This window comes from Anolis sagrei, chromosome 5, assembly GCF_037176765.1.
Source record: "Anolis sagrei isolate rAnoSag1 chromosome 5, rAnoSag1.mat, whole genome shotgun sequence".
In the NCBI taxonomy this organism is placed as follows: domain Eukaryota; kingdom Metazoa; phylum Chordata; class Lepidosauria; order Squamata; family Dactyloidae; genus Anolis; species Anolis sagrei.
In genome coordinates, this window is record NC_090025.1 from 48491414 (window position 1) to 48515412 (window position 23999).

The 23999-nt window shown below is 35.3% G+C and overlaps 1 protein-coding gene across 1 annotated transcript in view; it reads left to right on the top strand.

The window, feature by feature from the left end:
• ARHGAP10 (Rho GTPase activating protein 10) overlaps positions 1-23999 on the top strand; it is a 127650-nt gene that overhangs the window by 61375 nt on the left and 42276 nt on the right. The window contains exons 14-18 of the mRNA XM_060778866.2: positions 4647-4721; positions 10253-10340; positions 11168-11226; positions 12252-12357; positions 12830-12989. Coding sequence (XP_060634849.2) covers positions 4647-4721; positions 10253-10340; positions 11168-11226; positions 12252-12357; positions 12830-12989 — 488 coding nt within the window. The remainder of the gene's footprint in view (positions 1-4646; positions 4722-10252; positions 10341-11167; positions 11227-12251; positions 12358-12829; positions 12990-23999) is intronic.

Here is a 23999-nt window from a genome sequence, read left to right on the forward strand (position 1 = left end):
TTGAAATAAAAAAAAATTAAAGTCATATGAAGACTCATGTTAGTCATACAATCATTTAAAATATTTACTTGTAAAACAAATTCGACTGTAACTTTATCACCCCTGAATATTTACTGTACTTTGACTGGTGGTTCAATTTGGCTGATTGAGGGCGCTTCCAGACATCCATATAACCCAGAATATTAAGGCAGATAATCCACACTATCTGTTTTGGATTATCTGAGTCCACACTGCCATATAATCCAGTTCAATGTGGATTTTATACAGCTGTGTGGAAGGGACCTTAGTTCACATTTGCAAAGCCACCAATACCCAATACCTGTATTAGTATATGCTGTCAAGAAATTAATTCATAACAAAAAATTACAGCTTGACCGTGATATTAGTGAAATGCTTTGATCTGCTAAAACTGCCTTGGGTTTAGCATATATTTTGAATTTGAACTCTCATTTTCAACCAACATAGCCAGTGTCAGAGATCCTAGCAATTGTAAGCCAAAACATGTGAAACGCACCAGGCTGGGCAAGGCAGCACTGGGCCCTTCCAAACAGGTGCTTTATCTCATGATCTGATCCCAGATTTTCTGTTTATCTCAGATTATCTGTCAATACAGACTCATATATTCCAGTTTAAAGCAGAAAACCTGGGATTAGATCCTGGGATAAAGGGCCTGTCTGGAAGGGCCCACTGTCAAAAACATATTAGCCTCTTCATATGTAACCATGTTTCTTAGAATAGTTGGTGTTTCTGGAGTGTAAAAGGACAAAAATGATCTTGACAATGAGAATATATTTCTTGAATGTTTAGTTATAGAGCTGTATTGTATGCCTAAGTGATGTACTGGGAGTGGGGGTTGTAAAAATTCTTAATCTTTTTTTATATTATATTGAAAATATGTTTAAATATGTTTGAATTGTTTTAACTGTTTTAGCACGTTTAATTCCTATTTAATTTTTCTGAAATAATTATTTTAAGGTTATCTTTTAAAATTATTGTAAACTGCCTTTAGTCCCATTCTGGCATGGTTTAAATCCTCCTCTAAACCTATTCTGGCATGGTATACATCCAATAAATGTGACTGTTGTCTGCCCTAAGGAGAATCTGTAGGAGAGTCCTCTAAGTTGCTACGGCTGTGACATTTTTAGTTGTGTACTTCTGCTTTAAGAGCAACCTGACACTATAAATGTAGCTGGTACACCTTTTATTGCATTTTAAATGATGGAGAAAATGTTACTTGTAAAGTTTCTGTGCTGTAGCAGCTGCCTATTCTTTCACAGCCCACTGTTAATAGCTTTGGGAAGGGAAGGTGCATTTTTCATTGGGAAATACTAGTGTAGGGAAATATTTTTTGAATCCCTGGTGACATGTGTATCCATGAATTGTTTGAGGGGAGTGGGTTCATTGGCTGTCTGCCAGAGCAGTAGGTCATAAGATATGTGTGTATGGCCATTTTTATATTCTCCATTCTACTTTCTGTTTATTCTTTATTTCCTTCCCTACATTTAGTAAGGAGAGTCTATGATCCTATGTTGTTTTGTTTTGTAATATATAGTTAGAAAACTATATGGAGTGATACATGTGGAAAGTTCAATGGAGTGAATTTGCATATGGATAGTGGTTTCCTGAGAAAATGGGAAAGATACTGTTGCATTGGTGTGAGTGGAGTAAGAAGATAGTCTGATAGGATTAGGGACTCTGTGGAAGTAGTCTGAGTTCCGAAAATATAGATATGTCATATATTGAAACATGGGGTTTTGTGTTGTACATTAGACTCAGATTGTAGTAATTTATTTAAACAAAACTGCAATTTCATGTGCTTACTTATCTGAATTAGACTTTTATAAAATCATATTTATCATATAACATAAACACGTCACTATACCCAATGTGAAGAACCTGCATTCTTGAAGAGTAGCCTTATATAGAATAAATTCAATTTTAGTATGGATAAAATTATTGTCCTTGATTTTCAGAAAACAAACCCATTTTACTCTATTTTGTTAATTTCCTTTTATTTATTTTTTTTATCAATCATTGCAATTGTGATTTGTGGATAAAAAATTAAAATCTAACTCATTTTTATAAAACGATCTACTTAAAACTATGAAAATCACTTTCGTTTCCAGGATAACATGCTTTTATATGGTTTTGTAGTGATAGATGTTTTTATCTTAGGTCTTACAAGGTTCTTGTGGTTCACTGCATGTTGTGTTTTTAATTGAAAGAAGCCTCTTGAGAGAAAAATTTTATTCAGTGTCTTTATTGTTAGCAGTTGCAAATAACCGATACATACCCAGAGCTGTAACTTTTGGGATGCATACGCATAGCTGTAACTTTTGGGATTCTTCAAGAACACAAATATATTTAACCCCTTTTTGAAATACATTGAGATTAAAAAAATAAAAAAACCTAGAAAACTAAAATTAAAATTAAAAGCACAGATCAAAAATAAAGAAAAAGAGAGCTGTCAACCCTAGGGGTGAGAAAAGCGGTATAGAAATACTGTAAATAAATAAATAAATAAATAATTCTGACCTTTTTGCAGTCATATATGCATATAAATAGTTATAACCTATGTCAAAAATTACAACATATTTCCGTCTTTCAAGGGCCTAATCTTTCTAATTATTAAAACTAAAAGTTACCATGTAATTTCATCCTTTTTTTTTTTTGGCAAAAAGTCTGTAAGAGTTTTTGAGAAATGTCAGTATTGAGCTGTTTTCTGATCAATTTCTACTAATTCTTGTCAATTCTCTATTAACAATTACTTGTGCTTTTTCTCTGAGTTAGTCAAGTATTTTTACATTCTCTTCTGAAGGGCTAAATGCTCCCATGTTCTAGTCATGTGCCATGTACAATACTTTTTGCCAAGGAAAAGCAGCCGAGACAGAATTTGTCCCGTTTTGTCCCTATTGCATTTGTGTTGTCCACTTTTTTATAAAACAGGAAAAACTAACAGATAATCAAAAGAAGAACCTTACGTCACATGATCACGTGTTTCTGGTTCCTGGTGTTTTTGGTATTTGAAAATACCTTTGATTTTGTACCTACAAACCAGTCTATGAACATGGGACATTTTTAATTCCATACATCATGGTGGAATTTTCAATGGGGTTAGAAAATATACAGGTTAATGACCTAAATGGAAATATTTTTATCTGTTTTGGTGAAAATGTTGTACCCATCTTTTCAGTTTGAAATTTTTATGAAGAAATCAGATATTTTCTCTTGATTGCTTTTCATTTTTATCCCTTATCTGCAGTCTTGAATTGAAATTTTTTATGTGGCTGATTTGAACAATAACGTATTTCCTCAGCTATTTTACACTCTGCTCTGTCCTTATGAACAGGACAGTGTAAATAATTCCTGTTTGAAGTAAGCTTATATATATCTTCTGTACCAAAATTGGGCAATGTAATCAAAACTTTCTAAGTATGAGGCCTAGCAGAGTCTTCTCAGAACCAATGTATAGAGTAGATTCCAAAAGGTATGCCTCTAGACATAAAAAATGTAGATTACAATGTTCTGCCATCAATCATTTCATGTAAGTGTTCCACACCACAAAAAAGTATACTTTGGCCATGGGGGCTTAGGCCACACTATAAAGAACTTTGATGACAAAGGCAGTGCTTACAATGATCAAGAAAATATATAAAATCATCTAATGGGTGTATTGGGTAGGACTGCTAACATCACTTTGTCCATCTCTGTTGTAGGAATGCTTCCTAGAAGTTTCTTATAATTCTCACCTTATAATTATAATTAATTAGATTTAAGTCTGAATTAAGAAGACAGGAAGGCAAAGCAAAGCAATTTTTTTCATATAGATATGTAACTCTATAAAAAAATCCATGAAAAAATAGCATTTGGTTTTTGTTTTGCATATTTGCTAATTTCAAAGCAGTGGGAACATCTGACAAATCTATCTCCCTCTGTAGTTTGTGTTATTATTATAAATACTTTATCTTATTTAATCATCTATTTAATGTGGTGAATAAAATTTCCAGGTTGATGCTGGAAAATCTGTAATGGGCATAAAGCAAAAACCCTGCCTTATTTGGAGATATATGTATTTAGCCTGTTAATGCAAACAGTGATCTTGTGAGTAGACAACAGTTGGTGAATAGTCCTCCAAGGGCTGGACCTGACCAGAAGACTAATAATTGTTGACCAGTACCTTATGTTTAAAACCAGCCTTTGTGTTGGTAGTCATTTTTTCTATGCTGTAACAGAGGGCAAATTGTCTGTAGTTTGCAGCCTGGACCACCCAGAGAGAAAGGCACTGAACATATGGTCATCCTTGGTGTATCCAACTGAATGTCAGTAATGCATATGCAGTAGAGTGATATCTCTGTTCTTGGGATTTGAAAGCTGCCATAGTCCCTCCAGCTTAGCCATGAAATTAAATCTCCCATGTGATGTTTCTGTTTTTAATTTTTCATAAAGCATTCTCAGAATAGTTGCAGAAATGAAATTAAAATACTATTGTCTTCCTACTGCTTCTGTTCTCTGAGCTGCCCCTGCTAAGTTCTTTTCAGTCCGTCCAAGCGTGTTCAATAATTGAGAAGTATTGAACTTATTTCTATGACTGTATACTGAATTTTAACAAAAATGTATTTTATTTATGTTTCTTTTCTCCCTACCAGGTATAGATGACCAAGGACTGTACAGAGTTGTGGGGGTGAGTTCAAAGGTCCAGAGGCTACTGAATTTGTTAATGGGTAGGCTTCTTATTTTTTTCCCCATTCCATATTCTGCATCTTGTCTATTGTATTTATATAAGATCTTATTTCATCTTTCGGCTTTTTCCGGTTTAGATATTTGTACTAGATGTAACCTTCTTAAAAATTAAAACAAAAAAAAATTGTTTCTAGAATTCCTCAGCTATCAAGTTAATCAGGGTGATATTTTACTAAACTTACCATCAGGACATTTAACTACATTTTAAAAAATTATCTAATGATCTTTGTTTAGATTGCAGCTTGGCCTACTTTGGATGACTGTAGTTGAGGAAGTTCAATTCACCAGTTGAACTTCCCTGCTCACTTAATAAGTACACAGACTGTATGTTAATACCTATTCCTTTTTATATTGATAGAGATCATTTAAGATGTTTTCTGTCCCTATGCCTTCTCCATTTTATTTTTTTTGTAGTGGAGTTTTACACTTAATTTACTTCCAGAGCCTAATTCTGGTTATATCTTACCACTCCCCCCAAGGTGTGAATACTTAGATGAAGTTCATCACTTCTCTATCATGCAACCCCAGTATAGCAGTCAACACTGCCACTTTTCCAAACTTCATGTCCAGAGCGCTTGACAGTACATGCAGTCAGATGAGACCACAGTGATTACTTCGGTTTTCTGAGTCTCCCAAACCTTTCACTTGACAGTAGCACGTGTCTGATTCTCTCAAGGATTCATTGATATTCAGAGAAGCTAGTTTGCAACAGGCTCCTCTCCAGAACTATGCATGCTCCATCTGTGCTGATAACACAGTGTTCTTTGGCAGAGAAAACTAGAGGAAACCAGCAAGTGAATTCATTTCATTACCCCAGACATTATGTGAATGGCAAAGCACTTTTATATTATATGCTGCTGTCAAATCCTTGCCACCTGTATGACTCTCTTTTAACAGGCTGTCTGTTCAGGATTTATGATAGGACGTCAGCCTTGAGATCTTGTATTCCATGCCATGACAATTTATTATAACGATCTTGCTAGATACTAATTTCTTAATACCTTTAATCACTGTTACCAATTCTGTGCTGTTCAAGGAATATACATAACCTCTCACAGTCATGAAGCATTACATCACTGAGGAAGTAAAGAGCATTAAAAACAATTGAGACTAAAAATGATATTTGCTGTTTGTGGTGCAACATTTTCCTAGTGAATTACAGTCATTCCTCTGCATTTGTGGTTTTGACTTTGCAGACTTGATTATTCATGGAAATATTCTCTCTAGGAAGTTCTGTGTCCTACAGTATAACCCTATACTGTCTACATCTCTAGGTCTTCCAGTGTGGTACTGTGGTCAGGTTTTCACAGAAGCGAACCACAGAATCATGCTGGAAGACCTAGAAGTGTTAGGCAAAAGCTAAGGCAAGTACTTGGCAAGAACAGAAGTGAAGTGTTAGGGAAAGTACTTGAAAAGAACAGATGGAGATAATGAATCTATTAAAAGATAAGGCAGAGGAAATGATTGGAATACAAGCTCTCGCCAGTGAGGCAGTTGAAGGAGGACTCTGACACAAAACCTCAATGATGACCCTGGGATATTTTAACTTAGATGTCCAGTGTGAGGAATCCCTTGACACATTACACTTTTGATAGCTCTCATGTTCACTATCTAATTTCAAGAAGGTTGTAGAGCTCCCATTGTGGATTCACTCAGCCCTGCTGTACCTAGAAATGCATTGCTTTTAGGTAGGAAAAAAAGAAAGATGTTGTATTAGTGTCCCTTTTAGCAGGGGAACAAACTCCAGTGTGTAAATATTCTAAAGGCACTAGATCCCATCTAACATTGGAGGCTAAGCAAGGTCAGCCCTGATTAGTACTTGGATGGGTGAACTCCCAAGGAGTGTTAGGTGCTTGCAAAACCACCTCTTCCTAGTCTAAGAAAACCCTATGAGATCCATGTGGTTAATATAAATTGACAGGAGACTTGAAGGTGCACACAACAAAATCTAAATAATTAAGGATTTAAGTTAAAATACATCATTAAATATTCCATATTAAGGAAAAATTACCTTTCAAGTATCCCACCTTGAAAGCCTATTATACAGTGCAGAGAAGAAGTGTTTTAATAAAATAGATTGAGGCTTACCTACCAAATTGATAGCTGATAATGAATAGGATGCCAAAACTTTAAACAACAGAGCCAGATACTTGTCAGATCTAAGTTTAGCTCCTGTCAGGAAGCTTTTCTCCATGACGAGACAAAAATATCAGTTACTCATTCAGTTTCTGCATGACTGGTCCATGAATTGAAACAAAGCTGGAAAAAAAGATAAAAACTGTCCAACTAGAGTTTTGCTTATGAACTGTACCATGAAGGAGTATGCAGTAAACCCTTTCTCTGATTATCTTTCTCATACATTTTTACTTTACCTTCACGATGTTTTCCAAAACTTTCGTTTCATGGTTTTTATTTTCTTTGTGCCAGTTAATTTTGATTATAAACCTGCTAAGGAAGGAAAATTACGAGCTTAGAATGAATATATATTATACCATCACTCAGGCCCGTAGCCAGGATTTTGATTCGGGAGGGGCTGATTTTGGTTCGGGGGGGGGGGGGGCTGAGTCTGAGTGAAAGAGGGTCTACCCTAGCAAACCTTTTATATCGTTACCCCAATACCCCCATGCATATGGGATATATTGCGCATAGTGATCAGATCATGATATGAATAAACATAACAGTTTAAATAATGGACCAGTAAGGCCTTCTCACGGACCACCATGAGAATTTGGGGGGGGGGGCTGAAGCCCCTCAAGCTCCCCCCCGGCTACATGCCTGCCACCACTGTATGTCCCAATCTGTTTTATGCAAACAAAGAAGGTCATGGATGTTGTACCCCGAGATTACAAAATTAGGAAATAAGAGATTGGTTCAGTTTGTTTTTGTTAAACTCTCAGAGTATCTGATATTCATAAAGAGTCAAGAACGTGTTGTATCTTCATAAAAGAAAATTAGAGAGGCTAAAGTTTTGACAGTTTACTCAATATGTAATTCAAATGTAAGAGGCAAGGAATTTCATGAGATCCTCTGAAAACTGACATCTTTAGAGAAATTAAATAATTGAGGGGAATTTAATGCTACTGCTTCTTCAGGTAAGAAAATCTAACAGAGCTGTATATTGTTTTCCAATCAACTCATAGGAATCTTAGTTGAATTTTCCCAGTTTGAAACTCATTTATTATAGCAAAAGAGACTGTAGCTTCTCTTTTCACCACTATTTGCATTCCAGAGTCCATTTTATTCTTATCCAAAACAGAACTGGAACGCCTTACTAGAATTCTCTGTTGGACAAATTTGATATTCTGGCCATACTCCTACATATGTCAGGTTGTCATAAAATGTAAGATTTTTTTTAATTGTAAGTTAAACTTGACATAATTATGTAGAGTTGAAAACAGATAAACTAAAAAAACCCGTGTTTTCTTCCTTGAGGGGTTTTAGTTAGTGTTCTGTGGGATTCTCTAAAGATAGTAATATGTAGTGAATGCATCAGTGAATATTGCCACTTAAGGAAATGTATTAATTGTTAAATAAAGTGAACCTTTATTCTAAGTATGCAAAAGACTACAAAAATTAAAATGTGGTTAGATTAAAAATCTGTGTATTAGACACAGTTTTCAAAAACTTACAAATATGCTGATGAAAACTATTATGAGTGTGAAAATAGAGATTAAATGTGTATTTGCATAGCAGAACAAGTTTTTTCTGACAAAAATATTAATGAACTTTATTAGCAAAAGTAACAGAACAGTAGAGAGGGTAATGGTGCTTACTGTAGTGCCGTGAAAATTGGTTTGTTTTATAGTTCATGACAGATATGACATGATAACAAACCAAGAGAAAGCTCTCGGTTCTTTTCACATAAATGCATATTTTTATCTAAACAGTTCTGCGCTGACATCAAGTCAAAATCCAATTTAAATGAAATATTTTGAACTAAAACCTGAATTGGTTCTCCCTTGGAAAAGAAAGCAAACGAACAGATGTCATATACCACTGGTTATCTTGTTCTTCTTTCTCTGAAATCTGTAAGATTTAGCAAATGTCCACCAAATGTGCTACTGGTTGAAGTGGAAGGGAGAGCATTGTCTCCTTTCCCCATCATTTTCTGACCAATAACTCAGCGCCTTTTTCCTATCTAAATAGATGAGCCCCACTTCATGTTCTTCTCTTGGAGACATTTTTTACTGAGTCTTTTTGTCTCTGGGCTGAGTTTTAGTTTTGTAATGGAAGATGAAGTACCACACTATTCTATAGAAACTTGACTCAGCAATGCACAACTTTCTGCTGGAAAGAGCTTTTCTGGATGATTAAGTGTTCAACATTTGCAAGGCGATAATATACTGATATGCAAGAACAAAATTAGGTATCTGTTTTGGACAGGAGCTAAAACTTGCACGTTGCTAGAAAATGTTGTTTGACTTGTGCATTTTAAACTATGTCATTAGTCATTTAACAAATGAGAGAACATGCTGAATTACAAAAATTACTTAGTTTTACATTGCTTATCTCTTGGAAAAACTATTTCTTTTACAAGGGTCTTAGTTTGATCTCTTCCTGCTCTGACATGTTCAATTACATCTGAAATATATGAAATTATCAAAATATGATCAACCTCAGTTATTTCCAAGAGACTTTTAAAAAATACACACACACACATGAGGTACCTCTATCAGTTCATGATTTATTGGAGTCTAAAATACCATTTTCAAAATAAAATGATAGTGTAGGTTTATGTTCTTGAAAAGTAAAATCCATGATTAATTTCATTTCACTTTGACAGGAAGAATCATTTGGATATTATTCATGCATTTTTGAAAATGAAATCAATATGATAGGCAATATGATATACAGAAATCTCTCATGGTAAATGTGAATGTTGCATAATGTTAACCCCAGCTAGAGGACATCCATTTAAATTAATTGAGCTAATATTCACCACCTCCTACATAAATGGCAGTGCTCTTGTTGGCAATAATAATAATAATAATAATAATAATAATAATAATAACAACTACTACTACTACTACTTTATTTATATGCTGTCCTATCTCCCCAGGGAGATTCATGGTGAATTCCAACATACAATGGCAAACATTCAATGCCTCCATAGAACAAATAAGTACCGACATAATAATCCCAGAAAAACCCCACATATAACATTAGAACTTAACGTCAGTAAATTAAACCAAACATAATCAAACAAAAATTATATAATATGAACATAAAACATAAAGTTTGCGTTTAATCCATATGTATCATCCCATTGGTTTTGTTCTGGATGCAGTAGTGTCCAGCCCACCTACATGATTCATATTGTGCTGAGGATTTGCTTATATGCTAATGTATAGCTCGCACTTGCAATCAGTATTTGGGAGTATTGGACAGATTGAAAGGCTTATGAGTTGGATCCTGCATGTTTTACTGCATAAATATTTTATTTTATAGGTTTAGTTAATGATCTTTTCAACCCTCTCTCCTCCCCTTTCTCCCATTATGTTTGATTTTCTAGATGCAAAAACATGTAATGAACTTGATCTGGAAAATTCTAAAGAGTGGGAAGTAAAGACAATTACAAGTGCAATGAAACAATACTTGAGGTAAATATAAAACATGGAGTACTTTGACAGACTGATTTTTATTCTTCAGTTGAAAACACAGTTATTTTAATGCATTAGAATTAATATTTTGATTCTGATAGTTGCTGGAACATTCCTAATAAATGCTTACTTTTATAATAGTCTGAATCTTTTGTCTAACCAGAGCACAGTGATTCTGGGGCAAAGGGGGCAGTTCATTTTCTCATCCTGGTGATAGTTTGCCCCCAAATTTACCTCCAATTTCTCCCCGTGTTCATACAGTGAATATTTTGTATCTGGATAATATATGCATAACATTTTTGGGATGCAGGCAGTCCCCAAGTTACTAACAAGATAGGTTCTGTAAGTTTATTCTTAAGTTGAATTTGTTTGTAAATTGGAACAGGTACATTTTTAAGTTGTACCTCCAGCCACACACACACATACAAACACAAAAACTTTGGATACAATATGGAAGTGTTAACACCCTGTCGTGTTTGTTCTTCTGTCTGTGCCTCCTTCAGAAGATTTCACCTCACTATCTGTCCTTGTGGTAATTGGATTTTAAAAAAATTGGGTTGTTGTGGCAACAAGGATTGGCGAGAAAGCTTCAGTTGAGACACCTTTTCCCCATGATAACTTTTTCAGGAGTGAATTTTCCTTCTGAGTGTTGGTTTATCTCCCTTCCTGTTCTCTCTCTCACTCCTGTTTGTAACTATGAGTCATGTGTATGTCAGATGTTTGTAATTCGGGGAATGCCTGTATCTGTACTGAATGAAATCTATAATAGATATAATTAGACAATATTTTACTTCTAATTAATTACCGTAACTTTTTTGTCTCAACAGAAGCCTTCCAGAGCCCTTGATGACATACGATTTACACAGAGATTTCATCAGTCCTGCTAGTAAATGCTTATAATTAAATCTTAACCTCCATTAAGATATTAATGGTGCTGATTATGGATATGTAGTTTTCATGTAGTTGTTACTTTCAGGAAATAGAAAACAGAATCTTTTATTTTAAAGATGTTTGCAAATTGTATTTTTTTTGCCTTCACCCATGCAATTGTTTCTGTAGATGTAAAAATGTGCAGCAATACCAAAATGTTCTAGATATTAATACGTTTGTTAAGTAGAAAGTTAATCTTTCATTGGCTTATCATTCATGCTATCTACATCATACATGGTTTAAACTAAAACAAGTATTTTTCTAAGTATACAAGAATATGTGTTTATACTGTACAAATATGCAAAACTTTGTAGCAAAAGATTTTAATTGAATTTTTGAGAATGGCAGTCAAGTGTTCATTTAAAAATATCCAGCACATCAATATAACATTTCAAAATCTTTTTCCAAAATTGTCTCCTTTGTATTTAATTTCTTTAAAATAATTTCCTATACCATCTGCTTTGAGATATTCCAGAACATGTATGCCTGTTGGAGGGATCTCAGGTATCAACACATGTCCTTAAACAGACCTCAAAGTCTGTCATACTTTACTTTCTTCCTCCTCCTCCTCCTCTTCATTTTTTGGAAGTAAGCGTCATTAAACTTTGTTGACTTTTTTCTGAATAAATATACACATGCACAGTAACCTCTACTCTTATAAGTGAAGGCAAATTATACCTGATTGTATTGAAAGCAACTCATAAACAGTGTTAAGAGAACAAAATTCATCCTCCTATGGTCATACAATTCTTTATCTTCAGCTTCTTGGTAAATAAATGAAAGTATCACACTAAAAAGGCACACACATATATACACATACATATACTGAGTGTGTGTGTGCGCGCGTCTCCTAACCTCTACCACCAATAAAAAAAAGTAGTTAAGAATAAGAAAGGAGAAAAATATTTACACAAAATTTTGGATTAAGTACATATTGTATGCCAAAATTCATGGTTAAAAACTTCTTTATTTTTTATGTAGAAAGTGGGAGTCCAGAGTCCCGTGTTAATGCTATCCATTTTTTGGTCCATAAACTTCCAGAGAAGAACAAAGAAATGTTGGATATTTTGGTGAAACACTTAGCAAAGTAAGCATTTTGTATTTCTATTTAATTTTCAGAGTTTTTTTTCTTTGCATCCATAAGTAGGCTTAATGAATTGTGTTTTCGTTTCAATTCTTGTTTTTTATGGGCACATAATTTCCAAGAGCAGATGTGGAGCTTTCATTGTTCAGTGTGTTTCTTAGTGCTGAATGCTGAAATGCAATTTAATAATAACATCTTACATGTTTACTTAATATTACTGTTTTTGTCTGTTTGACGGAAGGCGAAAAGAGGGTTCAAGGGAGAGAACATATAGATTTGCTTGTTAATTTAAATTGGCTTCACACCTGTCTGTCTCTTGAAATCTAAACATGATTCACATTTTGTTAATTATATTATAACGTTAAAATATCAGATGTTGTGTACTTTAAGAACTAAAAGAAAAAGCTCACAAGTTTATTTCCAGTTCCTATGACTAATTTGTGTTGTTTCTCCCTTCCTTTCTCGACATAAAAAGTGTTTCAGACCATGCAAAGAAGAATCTCATGACTGTAGCAAATTTAGGAGTTGTATTTGGACCAACGTTAATGAGGCCGCAGGAAGAAACTGTGGCTGCCCTCATGGACCTGAAATTTCAGAATATTGTGGTTGAAATCCTAATTGAAAACCATGATAAGGTAAATAGAGGAAAGCAGAAATGGATTTGCTTTTTATTCCAACTTATATAAGGTTTTATGTAGGTGACCATTTAAATTTATGCATTTTAAAAGCTTATTTACTCTGTTTTCTTACCTTCAGTCGGGGGTATTTTTTGGTGCTTGTGTAGCCAAATGGGAAACCATTTGCCCACAAGAAATATTAGTAGGCCTGGGTAAATTTAAGGGTTTATAGAGGTATAAAATATCTTTAGAAACAATAAGTAATGGTACTGGGATATAAAAAACTAAACCAGTGGGTACTGAATGTGCTGAGAGCCAATCATTTTGTAGTCTGAATAGCATCATTCACAAACAGCAGTGATGTACCATAAGTCTTATTGAATCCCAAGACTTGCAGATATGGAGGAACACTAAGAATAGTCCAGCACCATCTGAGCTTGATTAGTATAACTGTTGGTGAAACTAGAAGCATATCTTAGTTAATGAAGCCTCTGAAACCTAGTGTGTCATGAGGACATTTAAACAGACAGCAGTATAGTAGAACTAGGTTTTCACTATACGTACACTGTTATCATGATAAAAGTGGGGGGAAAGGTAAGGCAAACATCCTTTCATTGCTGAAAATAGGCAACATTCTCAAGCCTCCTCTGTTTAATGATTTGTCTGTATAATATGCTGTTTCAATACTGAAATTATATGTGTTCTTTGGTATGGGTTTTTCCTAGCTCTATGTTCTTGAGGTTGTAGGAAAGGCTGTAGACCATGTGGACCAGATCAGGGACCATTTAGAACACAGTTAAAAGATGACAGTTGAGGGATGGCCATTGAAGATGACATTTGGAAGTACATAGTTATAAAGGAGAGTTGTACAGAGTTGTATAGTGTTGAAGAGACTGATATAGACTGAAAGTTAAAGACACAAAGCAAAATGTTTTAAAGTTTAAACTAACAAGAAATGAGCCTGTATATTTAAATACATGAAGTTGTGAGTAAAACAAACATGTTATTTTAAAGAATTCTACTTGAATTTTTGTCTCCTGAGAGCATGTAATAGAAACAAGATATTTATGAAGACTAGTTGTTTTTGAACACTAAACAACACTTCTGAAGATCTGCTATATCTGTCTGTCTGTCTATATAGTGCATTGGCATAGTCTTTGTTCCTAATAGTTCAGAGTCACCTGGAAATTAGTCTAGCAGCTGAAAACTAATTGCCAAGCACAAATACATGTGGATGCTATTTCTTTTTTAAAAAGATATAAAGATTAGGGTTTTCCAAATTGGTCATAATCCTCCATATGGTTAGGTGACTAGCGATTATCCAATATCCAATGTTCATTTTGTCAGAAATTTTCAGATGGTCTATTGATGGTTCAAAAATGTTTTGTATCCAATATTCATTTTATCAGAAGTTTTCAGATGGTCTATTGATGGTTCAAAATGTTTTTGTTTACATATGCAAGATTTCCCTGATCTGATTGTTTTATTTATTCATATTGTTAGTTTTGACTTAAAATATTCCCTGAAAATGATGAACTGCTCTTCTTTTATCCATATCTATATTCTTTTTATATTGTTTCTGCGTCTGGTAGAAGTTTTTCTGTTAATAAGTAAGTGGAGTATCGTACAAATAGTCATAGCTGATTTCCTGAAACACCAAGGCTATCTCTTACTGTAACATTATGTTTTGAGTGATTTTTGTTCTTATTCATGTATGAATAGTGTATGGCTACCTGCATGTGATGCAGCTGTATCTACTGATAATGTAAAAATACTGAAAAGGAGGAAAATATCACAACCTCCATTTCCCAAATGCAATGCAATAACCACAAATGTCTAATCTCTTTTTGCTGGAGTATTTTCTTAGTTATGCAGCTTATCCTTTTCTCTATGAAAAGATGTTTTTACTTCTTTTCATGGTCTCCGTGAATATGCACAAATGAATTTAACTGCGCCTGCACAGGTTCCAATGGAAAGCTTTTCCGAGCTCTAACTTTAAATTTGGGTTGTAACCCCGCCCACTCCTCCCCAGGACATAAAAGGTGTCCTGGCCAGTGGTTCCCCGGTTACTTTTTTCCCGCTACCGCAGCTAGTTCAAAAGCTTATCTCTTGCACGAGTTGCTCCGCAAATATCCCCGACTCAGATGGACACTCACTGTGCCTCTTCAGCCTTGGAGAAGGCCACGTTGTTGGGGTATGTCGGCACTGCAGGCTTTTACTGCACAGGCCAGAAAGAACAGAGAAGTGAGGCATCGTTCTCTGTTATACCAGAAGGCTCTTGTGCTGCCGATGTCTGAGACACTTTCTGTCACATCCTCCCAAACGTCAATGCCATCAAAGAAATCGACAACATTGACTAGAAATCTACATCTAAATGGCCCACAAAAATGTCAACCCCTTTGATAGTGGCGTTGACATTGGATTTGATCATGTCAATTCAATCAACACACTCCATAACTCCTGCTCCACCACCCTTATCCTCACTGAGGATCATGTTTAAAACATCTTTTTCACTGTATTGTCGAAGGCTTTCATGGCTGGAATCACTAGGTTCTTGTGGGTTTTTTCGGGCTATAGAGCCATGTTCTAGAGGCATTTCTCCTGACGTTTCGCCTGCATCTATGGCAAGCATCCTCAGAGGTTGAGAAGGTCTGCTGGAAGTGTTTTTCACTGTTATTTATGCTCGACTTTCGTTAACATGTATATACCAAAGTCTTGATATTTTTCAGCACTGTTGATTCCAGTGACCTAAGCTACTTGCTGACTTTCGAGCCCATTCGTTTTGATTGATACGGCTACTTCACTTTAATGCTAATCTTTCCCTTATAAGAACCGTTTTATTCTCTTCTGAGTGGTTATTATGGATTTTGAACAAGCAAAAGTTTTCTACTTGTCACTTTGTGTTCTGCTCAGTAAACCTGAGTCCTGTTTTTGCACTACCTTGGTGTCAGTTTGACATGTGTCCCACCTTCCTGCATCTTAAGTTTGCTAGTCACCATTTGTGGAATTCACAGAGACCACGAAGAAAGACAGATTGCTTATCTGTAACTGTGTTTCTTTGAGTGATCCTCTGTGAATTCACACAAACCAGCCATTCATCCTCTACTCATGCAAACCTCCACCTAGCTGCTTGTGGCTTAGGAACTGGGGAGCTGCTGGCCAAGGCACCTTTTATGACCTGGGAAGGAGTGGCTTGGAAAAGTTTTTTTTTTTTTGGAACCTGCACAGCTGCAGTTAAACCCATTTGTGTGAATTCACAGAGGAACTCTGTCTTTATTTGCAACTTTCTCCATTACTTACACCTGTCTTAGTTCCCATTGCCCACTACATTCTTTTCCCTGTTTGCCATTTTCTGGCAGAAATATGTACTATTAAAACCATCCCTCTTTTGCACTCCTATCCCTTTCCCTCACAGTGTGGGCTTCAGCTTGTATTGTATATCATTAGAAGAAAAATCCCGGCACCAACATGCTTTATAAATATGAGAAATACTATGTAAGACGTGCATTGAATTCTGATTTCTGTTATCACATTCAAAAAATGCCTGTTGGTCATCTAACGTACAGCAGAGTAAGGCACCTAAAGTAAAAGCTTCACTGAATCTAAGTAGATCTGCATCTTATCGATGACTCAGCGGGAGACCTCTTGAGAATCCTATGTTCAATTCCATGGGAGAAAGGAAATATAAATAGATAATGAAGTGATGTGATTGGGTTACTGAAATGAGGGATGGTGGAATTTATAATGTTGTTAAATGCCTTCAATTTGATTCTGACTTACAGTGACCCATGTTTGGGTTTTGTTGGAAAGATTTATTCATAGGAGGTTTGCAGTTGCCTTTCTCTCTTAAACGGAGATATGATGATTTAGCTGAGGTTGTCCAGTGGGTTTGTATGGCTAAGTGGGACTTGAATCCTGATATTTCATAAACCTAGTCCAAAATAGAAACCATTATACTGTGCTGGCATTTGTATGATTGAACTACATGTATAATTATTCAAAGCACACAATAGACGGTGCCATTTTTTTTAATGGAAATGCTAAAAATTGTTAAAGTGACCTTAAAAATATTCAAAAATGGCACCTCTACTCCATTCTTCCAATTTGGGATTCTTGCATCTTACTTTATTAAGTTGAATATATAGGTAGGGTCTACTAGTTGAGAGAGATCAGGGAAAAGACAAATATATTAATCCAGAAAGTGGTCCTCTGTTTGCTTGAAAATAGCCCTTAAAGACTGAAGACATGCTTTAAAAGTAGTCCAAACTTGCACTAACTTGAAATGGTTGTAAATAAAGCAAAATAGCAGTGATGAGCTCTTGTGAAAATTGCTAACTCAGCCAAAAATAAAAATAAAATCTACTGAAGCTTTACAGATTAATCCTAGCACAATTGCAGGTGAAAATAAGCATTAATAGTTTGTGATTGCAAACTTTGTGAACTGCTGAATTGGTGCTTGTAAGCATTACTTACAAGTTATGAACAACATTTATGATAAAAAAGAGGCTCAAATGTATGAATTTTGCTTTCTTTTTATTGATCCAAATACAGTGGGCCTCTGCATCTGCGGGTTATAGATCTGCAATTTCCACTTTTTGGGATTGTCATGTACCATACATAAAGTGGTGGCAAAATGGATGAGGGCTTCGCCACCATTTAATAACATAACGTCAATATTAATGTGATTATCCACTTTTGGGGGGCATCCACATGGGGTCCCAGAACTTAAGTCCCGTGGATCCAGAGTGCCCACCTCTTAATTGAAACAAATGACATCAAGATTTTTTTTTGCATTGTCTTAGGAATTTCATGTTGGTTTGAGTGTTAAAGTAGCAATCTCAGTGTTTTATTTTAAAAAGAGCATGAAAACATGTGGATTGTCTTCTAGTTTGGCTACATGCTTGGGATTCTAAGACATATAACATACATTTTACTTTAAAATCTATAGCTGCTCTGTAATTGTAACATTGCTTCTTCATTTGCCAGAAAGTATTAGTTTGGCTGAGTTTTATTTTCCATGAGTACTTTCACTCTTCAAGGCTGCCAAAAAGCTTATTTTTAAAATCATGGAGAGTTTTACTGTGGTGGATTGACTAAACTGGATGCAGTTCATTATACCCACATTGACAGACAAATATCTATAGGATCATTAGTACATCAACTGAGATTAAAGGTGTTTTATTTTTAAAAGATAATTTTATTTTCCCATATGATGACAGCAACAGAGAGGTGGCAGTACAAGCATATAGATTTTTCACTAGTTTCCCCTTACCTCTTATGTAAAACTACGTTTTTCTTGACTCTCTAAGACAAGTCTTTTTACTGTTGCAGGAAATATGAAGGGCTAATGAAGATTCATGTTACTCATTATAGTAAAATTCTAAACAAGATTTTTAATTAACATTATGTCACTAATCTTAACAGTAGCTATGCAAGAATCGTGTTATGAGTGCAGATTGTTATCTCCATATTACATATAGGGAGCTGAGGCCAAGGGATTTGAGTTGATCATCCTATAATGACTCAGATGAGTTTTTAATCAAGGAAATCTAACTTGTAAATGATGTTGTTAACTATGTTGCTGTACCAGTACTGAATAATAACAAGACTTGTATACTGTATATCTGAATGGATTGATTGGAACCAAGATTATAGTAATATTCTTTATTGTTTTCATATCATTAAGCTGATTTGTCAGGTTTCTTTCCTCCTATTTAAATATAGATCAATAGAAGTATACAAAGGATTAGTATTAAAGTTCATACATGGTTTACATTCTGTTAAAAAACAGAACAGCCATTGTTTTATTGGTACACATTTTCAAAAGATTTTGGTATTTTATGAATGATACTAGTAGTTTATTGAGAGAATGATTCAGTAGCAATTCAGTTATTCTAACTTCTATACAAGGCATCAAGAAGCCCATCCTGATCCTCTAGGATCAGAAAGCTGTTTTGTACATGAACTCTGTTTTCTTGTTACAATCTGTTGTAGCAATTATTTAAAGAATAAACATGTTCTTTTTGCTTAACTATATATGGATAAAGCACATTAACTAGATTTTCCATTCTTTATGTTGGACAGTGTTTCTATAATTGTTTCTTCATACACAGGAGACTTTATAATAAAACATTAGATGCAGCATAATGCTTTACAATAGAAACTTTAGGTTAAATTTGAAAACTAAAAGCTTAGTTATGTTACTTTAGAATGCTTTAAAAGTTAAATCAATAATTGTTTTTTCAGTATGGAGGAGTTTTATGTCATCTCTTGATTTCAAAATCTCAAAATAACTATGTGGGGAAAAATGGAATTATTTTCCTTTTACACATTAAAAGGGCTAGAGACAGGAAAATGTCTATTTCTATTTCTATGCCACTTTCTAGCAGACGTTTCCCACAAGACAATTAAAACAACTTCCCAAAATAGAAACTATAGAATAATGAAACGAAGAATGATCTGGGTTGATTGGGGGGGGGGGGGGTGGAGAGGAGACAAATATTTGCCCTTACTACTATTGGGATAGAGTGATTCCAGGCTTTGAGATTTATATTGCGTTGAATACAAAACTCCAAACTCCATATTCAGAGCCATGTGCAAAACATTTTGGGGTGAGGTTTTCTCTGTTATAGAGGTTAAATTAACCTTAAATTAACAGTGGTCTCCTCATGGCAAAGTAATGTGTTTCTCTAACAATAGCTCTTCTTGAACACAAAAACCTAAAACACTTGGGTTGTGACCTGCTACATCAGTTAGGCATAACATCCATGTGTTACTCTTCATATCCTGAGCCACAAGCTATCTCGAGTGACAACACGCGTACATACATTTCTTTAGTGGTAAATCTGCAGGCTACTGATACCACTTTTCTTAAGTCCAGTGTTCAGCATGGAATTCTATAAAAACATTTTCATAATTTTAGCTTCAGTGTACATTATTATTTGGAAATCATTGTGCAGAGCGGTTACCACAGCTTTGAAATTAATTGCCCTCTCTTTTTAATTAAAATAAACATTTGGTGGGCAGCACAAAGTTAACACATTTTGAGATGGTTGAATGCTTATGTTGGTGTCTGAGCACAGCTTTCATTGAAATTATTTGTAGTAGATGTCAGATAAACATTATTAGATGGATGTACAGCTCTGAAAAATAAAAATGAACACACTGTGCAAATCAATATGACTTTGAGACAAACCTTACTTCAGATCAAGTTGCCAAAACATTACAATATAAAATTCTAACATCTATACAGATAATGTTTTCTTGCTTGCCATATTCTATAGATTATTTTGGAATACACCTCCTTGATTCAATATACATTTTTTGAATGGACTAGACAGCTGTTTTGTAGAGCTGTGAAATTGAGCCAAAAGGCATGCCATTTTGGGGTCCATTTTCAGCGAACCCCTCATTCTGTTTACCTTGAAGTTACTCAAATTGGGAAGAGTTGTCATTTTCATTCCACAAAGATTGGGCCCATTGGCTACAATGGTAAACTTTAAAAGGTTAATCCTCAGTAATTTCTGAATGAAACCTACCCCAGTTTTAGACCCCCTTTACAACTGCAGGTTTGCCAGTTTTCAGAAAAATTCATCAATCTATTGATTTTTAAAATTAATTTAAGTTTTTACCATAACATTTTTAAAAATTAGACAAATCACAAGAGAGGTTTCTTGGAATTGCAATTGCCAGTTGTGCCCATTCTCAGCCAATTAGAGCATGGACACAACCATGCCTTTTATTGGCTGAGAAACAAAGAGAGAAAAAAACTTGAACTTCCATCATTCTCTGAGAGGACTTCAGAGACTTTTCAGTGCCCGCCCCCCTGCAAGTGCTGCTGGGAAAGCGAGTTCCCCAGCAGGGGCCTTCTCTGGAGAAGGAGACTAGGGAATTTTTCTGGTGTCATAAAGGGAGAAAGGACTCTTCTCCAGGAGCCCTGCGGCAGACCCCTGCCTCAGGTATTATGCAGACTTAACTCCATCCTCTTCAGTACCCAATAAATCCGGTTCTCTTGATCTGTTTTGCCCAGCTTTTCAATTCCCTCCCCCTTCTCTGTTTTTGGGGGATTACACGATACGGACAACTGAATATTACAAATCACTTTTGATCAAACTGATTCAGGCCCAAGCCTGCTGTTTTGTTTCTGTTTGAACCAAAATCTGTCAGATTCTTAGGCAGGCAAACAAGAAAAAATAAGGAATGCAATGCAAGTTCTTACAACTGGATTTAATGCTGGTTCCAAACTCACTAAGGTGATATTTCTACATATGGCTCATTTGTGAAGGTAGTGCATGAAAACTTTGAGGAAAATGGTATTAAATACATTTTAAAAGTATGTGTCATAATGCCAATAATGAAAATGTGATCTAGGAGATTAATCGTAACTATTCAAATACTTACATATCTTGTTTTTCCATATATAAATATGTAACATGTTTCTTCCTTATTTAGATGTGATCTTATTGATGACTTCAGATATTCATGCATAATGGCAGATGTTTCTGTCTCTCACAGTTTCTGTGCATTTATGTAGGCAATTTGGAAACAAGATCTTTCATGGTCTTGTTTCACTTCTCATATCATAGTTAGCTCTGTTTTTTTCTTTGCGCTGTCTATCAGTTGACAAATCAGTGGGCCAGATTTAATTCTAAAGTATCTAACCAGTCATTTGAACCCTCTCCTAATCATTTTGGAAGAGATCTATATATTTTAGTAAAAACCTCTGTTAAAAGCAGGTTGATCACTGGGTTTAGAAATTATAGAACATTTTTCTCAAAAATAAACAATTTCTGTTTTTTTATCTGGTCAAATATCATATTTTAGCTCATGTGTTCAGTCCTCATGGAGTAACTAAGGATTCCTGCAACAAATCATGCTACAAAGCACTAGCTCCCTTTAATAAAGTGTTTAATAAATAAGCTGCAGTTGTTGCTGGCCATGACTGACAAAAGTAATGCAGAATCCCAATATTTGGGATGTAAAATTCTGTCATTGTAGCTTTTTCATCTAATATTTCCAACAATGAAATGTATGTAGTGTGCTGTCCCTGCTTTCCCCGGGGGCAGAATTTTCGCCTTTTAGAATCACCTTTCAGAACATTAGTAGTGATTTAAATTATTTATTTTGCCTCTATTCTTCTCCCAATATGGGATTTAAAGCAAATATTTCCTCACTGCCCAAGATGCTTGAAAATGCTGCTGTTGAATGTCAGGTCAGTAAATTGAAAAACAACTGCTATCCAGGACTTAATTCTGGAAGAGCATGCTGACCATATCTGTATCACAGAGACCTGGTTGGATGAGACAGGGAGGTTTAATCTCTCTCAGCTTTGCCCACCAGGATTCTCTGTGCAGCAGCAGGCAGGGCCTGGGGGTGGGAAGGTGGAGTTGCAGTGGTCTATTATGATTCTATCTCCCTGACCAGGTTCCCCATCCCACAGTGTGTATTTACCTAAAGGTGGGTGACCGGGACAAAATAGGAATTCAGTTGGTGTACCACTCAAGAGTCCCCCTTCCTTCCTGAGCTAGCCGGGGTGGTCGGAAGATTGGCATTGGAGTTTCAGCAGCCAAAAGTGCTGGGATACTTCAGCATCCATACTGAGACTGCCCTATTAGGAGTGGCTTAGGTTTTCATGGCCTCCATGATAACCATGGATCTGGATAAACTTTAGACCTTGTTTTATGTGCAGGATAGGGTGATGGTGTGGGTGTGGGGGAACTGGTCACAGTTCCGTTGTCATGGACCGATCACTACCTGGTCAGGCTTAGACTCACTTTTCAAAGGAGCAGGAGCATATTTGCAATTGTATTTATATTTATTCAAATATTATTAGTTACAGATAAGAGACTTTTCCTTTTGTTCCCTAGTATCTGTTAGTTAAGAACTATTTTACAAAAAAAGGAATTGTGCCAAACAAAGCTAAGCATTTATTCTTTGATTTCAGTAACATTGTGGGATCAATAATCTGCAAAAGTCTTAGCTTTGGCTGGAATGTGTCCTTTCATCATAATGATATAGGATAGCCCATCTTTGACTTGTAGATTCTTGAACTGATGAAGAAGGAATATAATAAAACAGATAATGTAAATACTGTGGTAATTATAAAAGTTGAAAAATGTGTAGATGCATTCTGTGACCTTGTGTTAGCTGTACTGCAGGCATTTTACAACAACTAAGGGAACTGTTTATTTTCAATTCTAATATCTGATTTTTCTGCAAAGAGAAATTTAGATACCTTGGCCACATGTATTGCCCCACCACTAGATAACAGAAAATATCACAAGCTGGTTGCATATGTAGACCAAAATGGTAAATGTCTTCTCTGTTACTTGCTGAAGTGATAGAATATAGTAGTTTAGAACTGGGTGCTCGTACGAGTAATATTGTTCAATTTTATAAGAATCCCACCAGGATCCTTGTTCTTTAACAGGTTGTAAGATCTTTTTCCACTTCTGTTTGATGTTGGAGGAGGTGAGAGGGAGGCTACTGAGCAGAAGGGATTCCCCCTCCATCTTCCTGCAGTTTGCATGTGCATGAGGCAAAGCAACAACAGCACACACACACCCCAAATCATGTAACAACTGCAGATGACAAGGTGGGAGTTATATGCACTGAATGGAAATGAAAATATTCAGTATGTCAGATCTAGGATCCCGACCAGGGAGTCCATCACTGATAGATGCATCATTTTAATATATCAAAACAAGGACTATTTTAATCCATATAAAACCAGGTACATATTCTGGTTGTAGATAAAGGAAAAATGAATTTATTGCTAATCAGGAATCTGTATTTTCTTTGTGACTTAATTTACATAATATACATGAAAAAATGGTGGAGTAGGACTATGAAAAGGCATATTTTATTCCTACACTGCCAGGTAAAACAGATTTGTTCCATTTGTGGGAACCACATTCCAAAATCAACTTTTCCATGTTTTATTGTGTCATTGACAGGTGTTTTTATTTCAGTTACAGTATTTTTTATTCTGCATCTTCTTCTTGAAATAACAGTAGTCCACTGCATGCT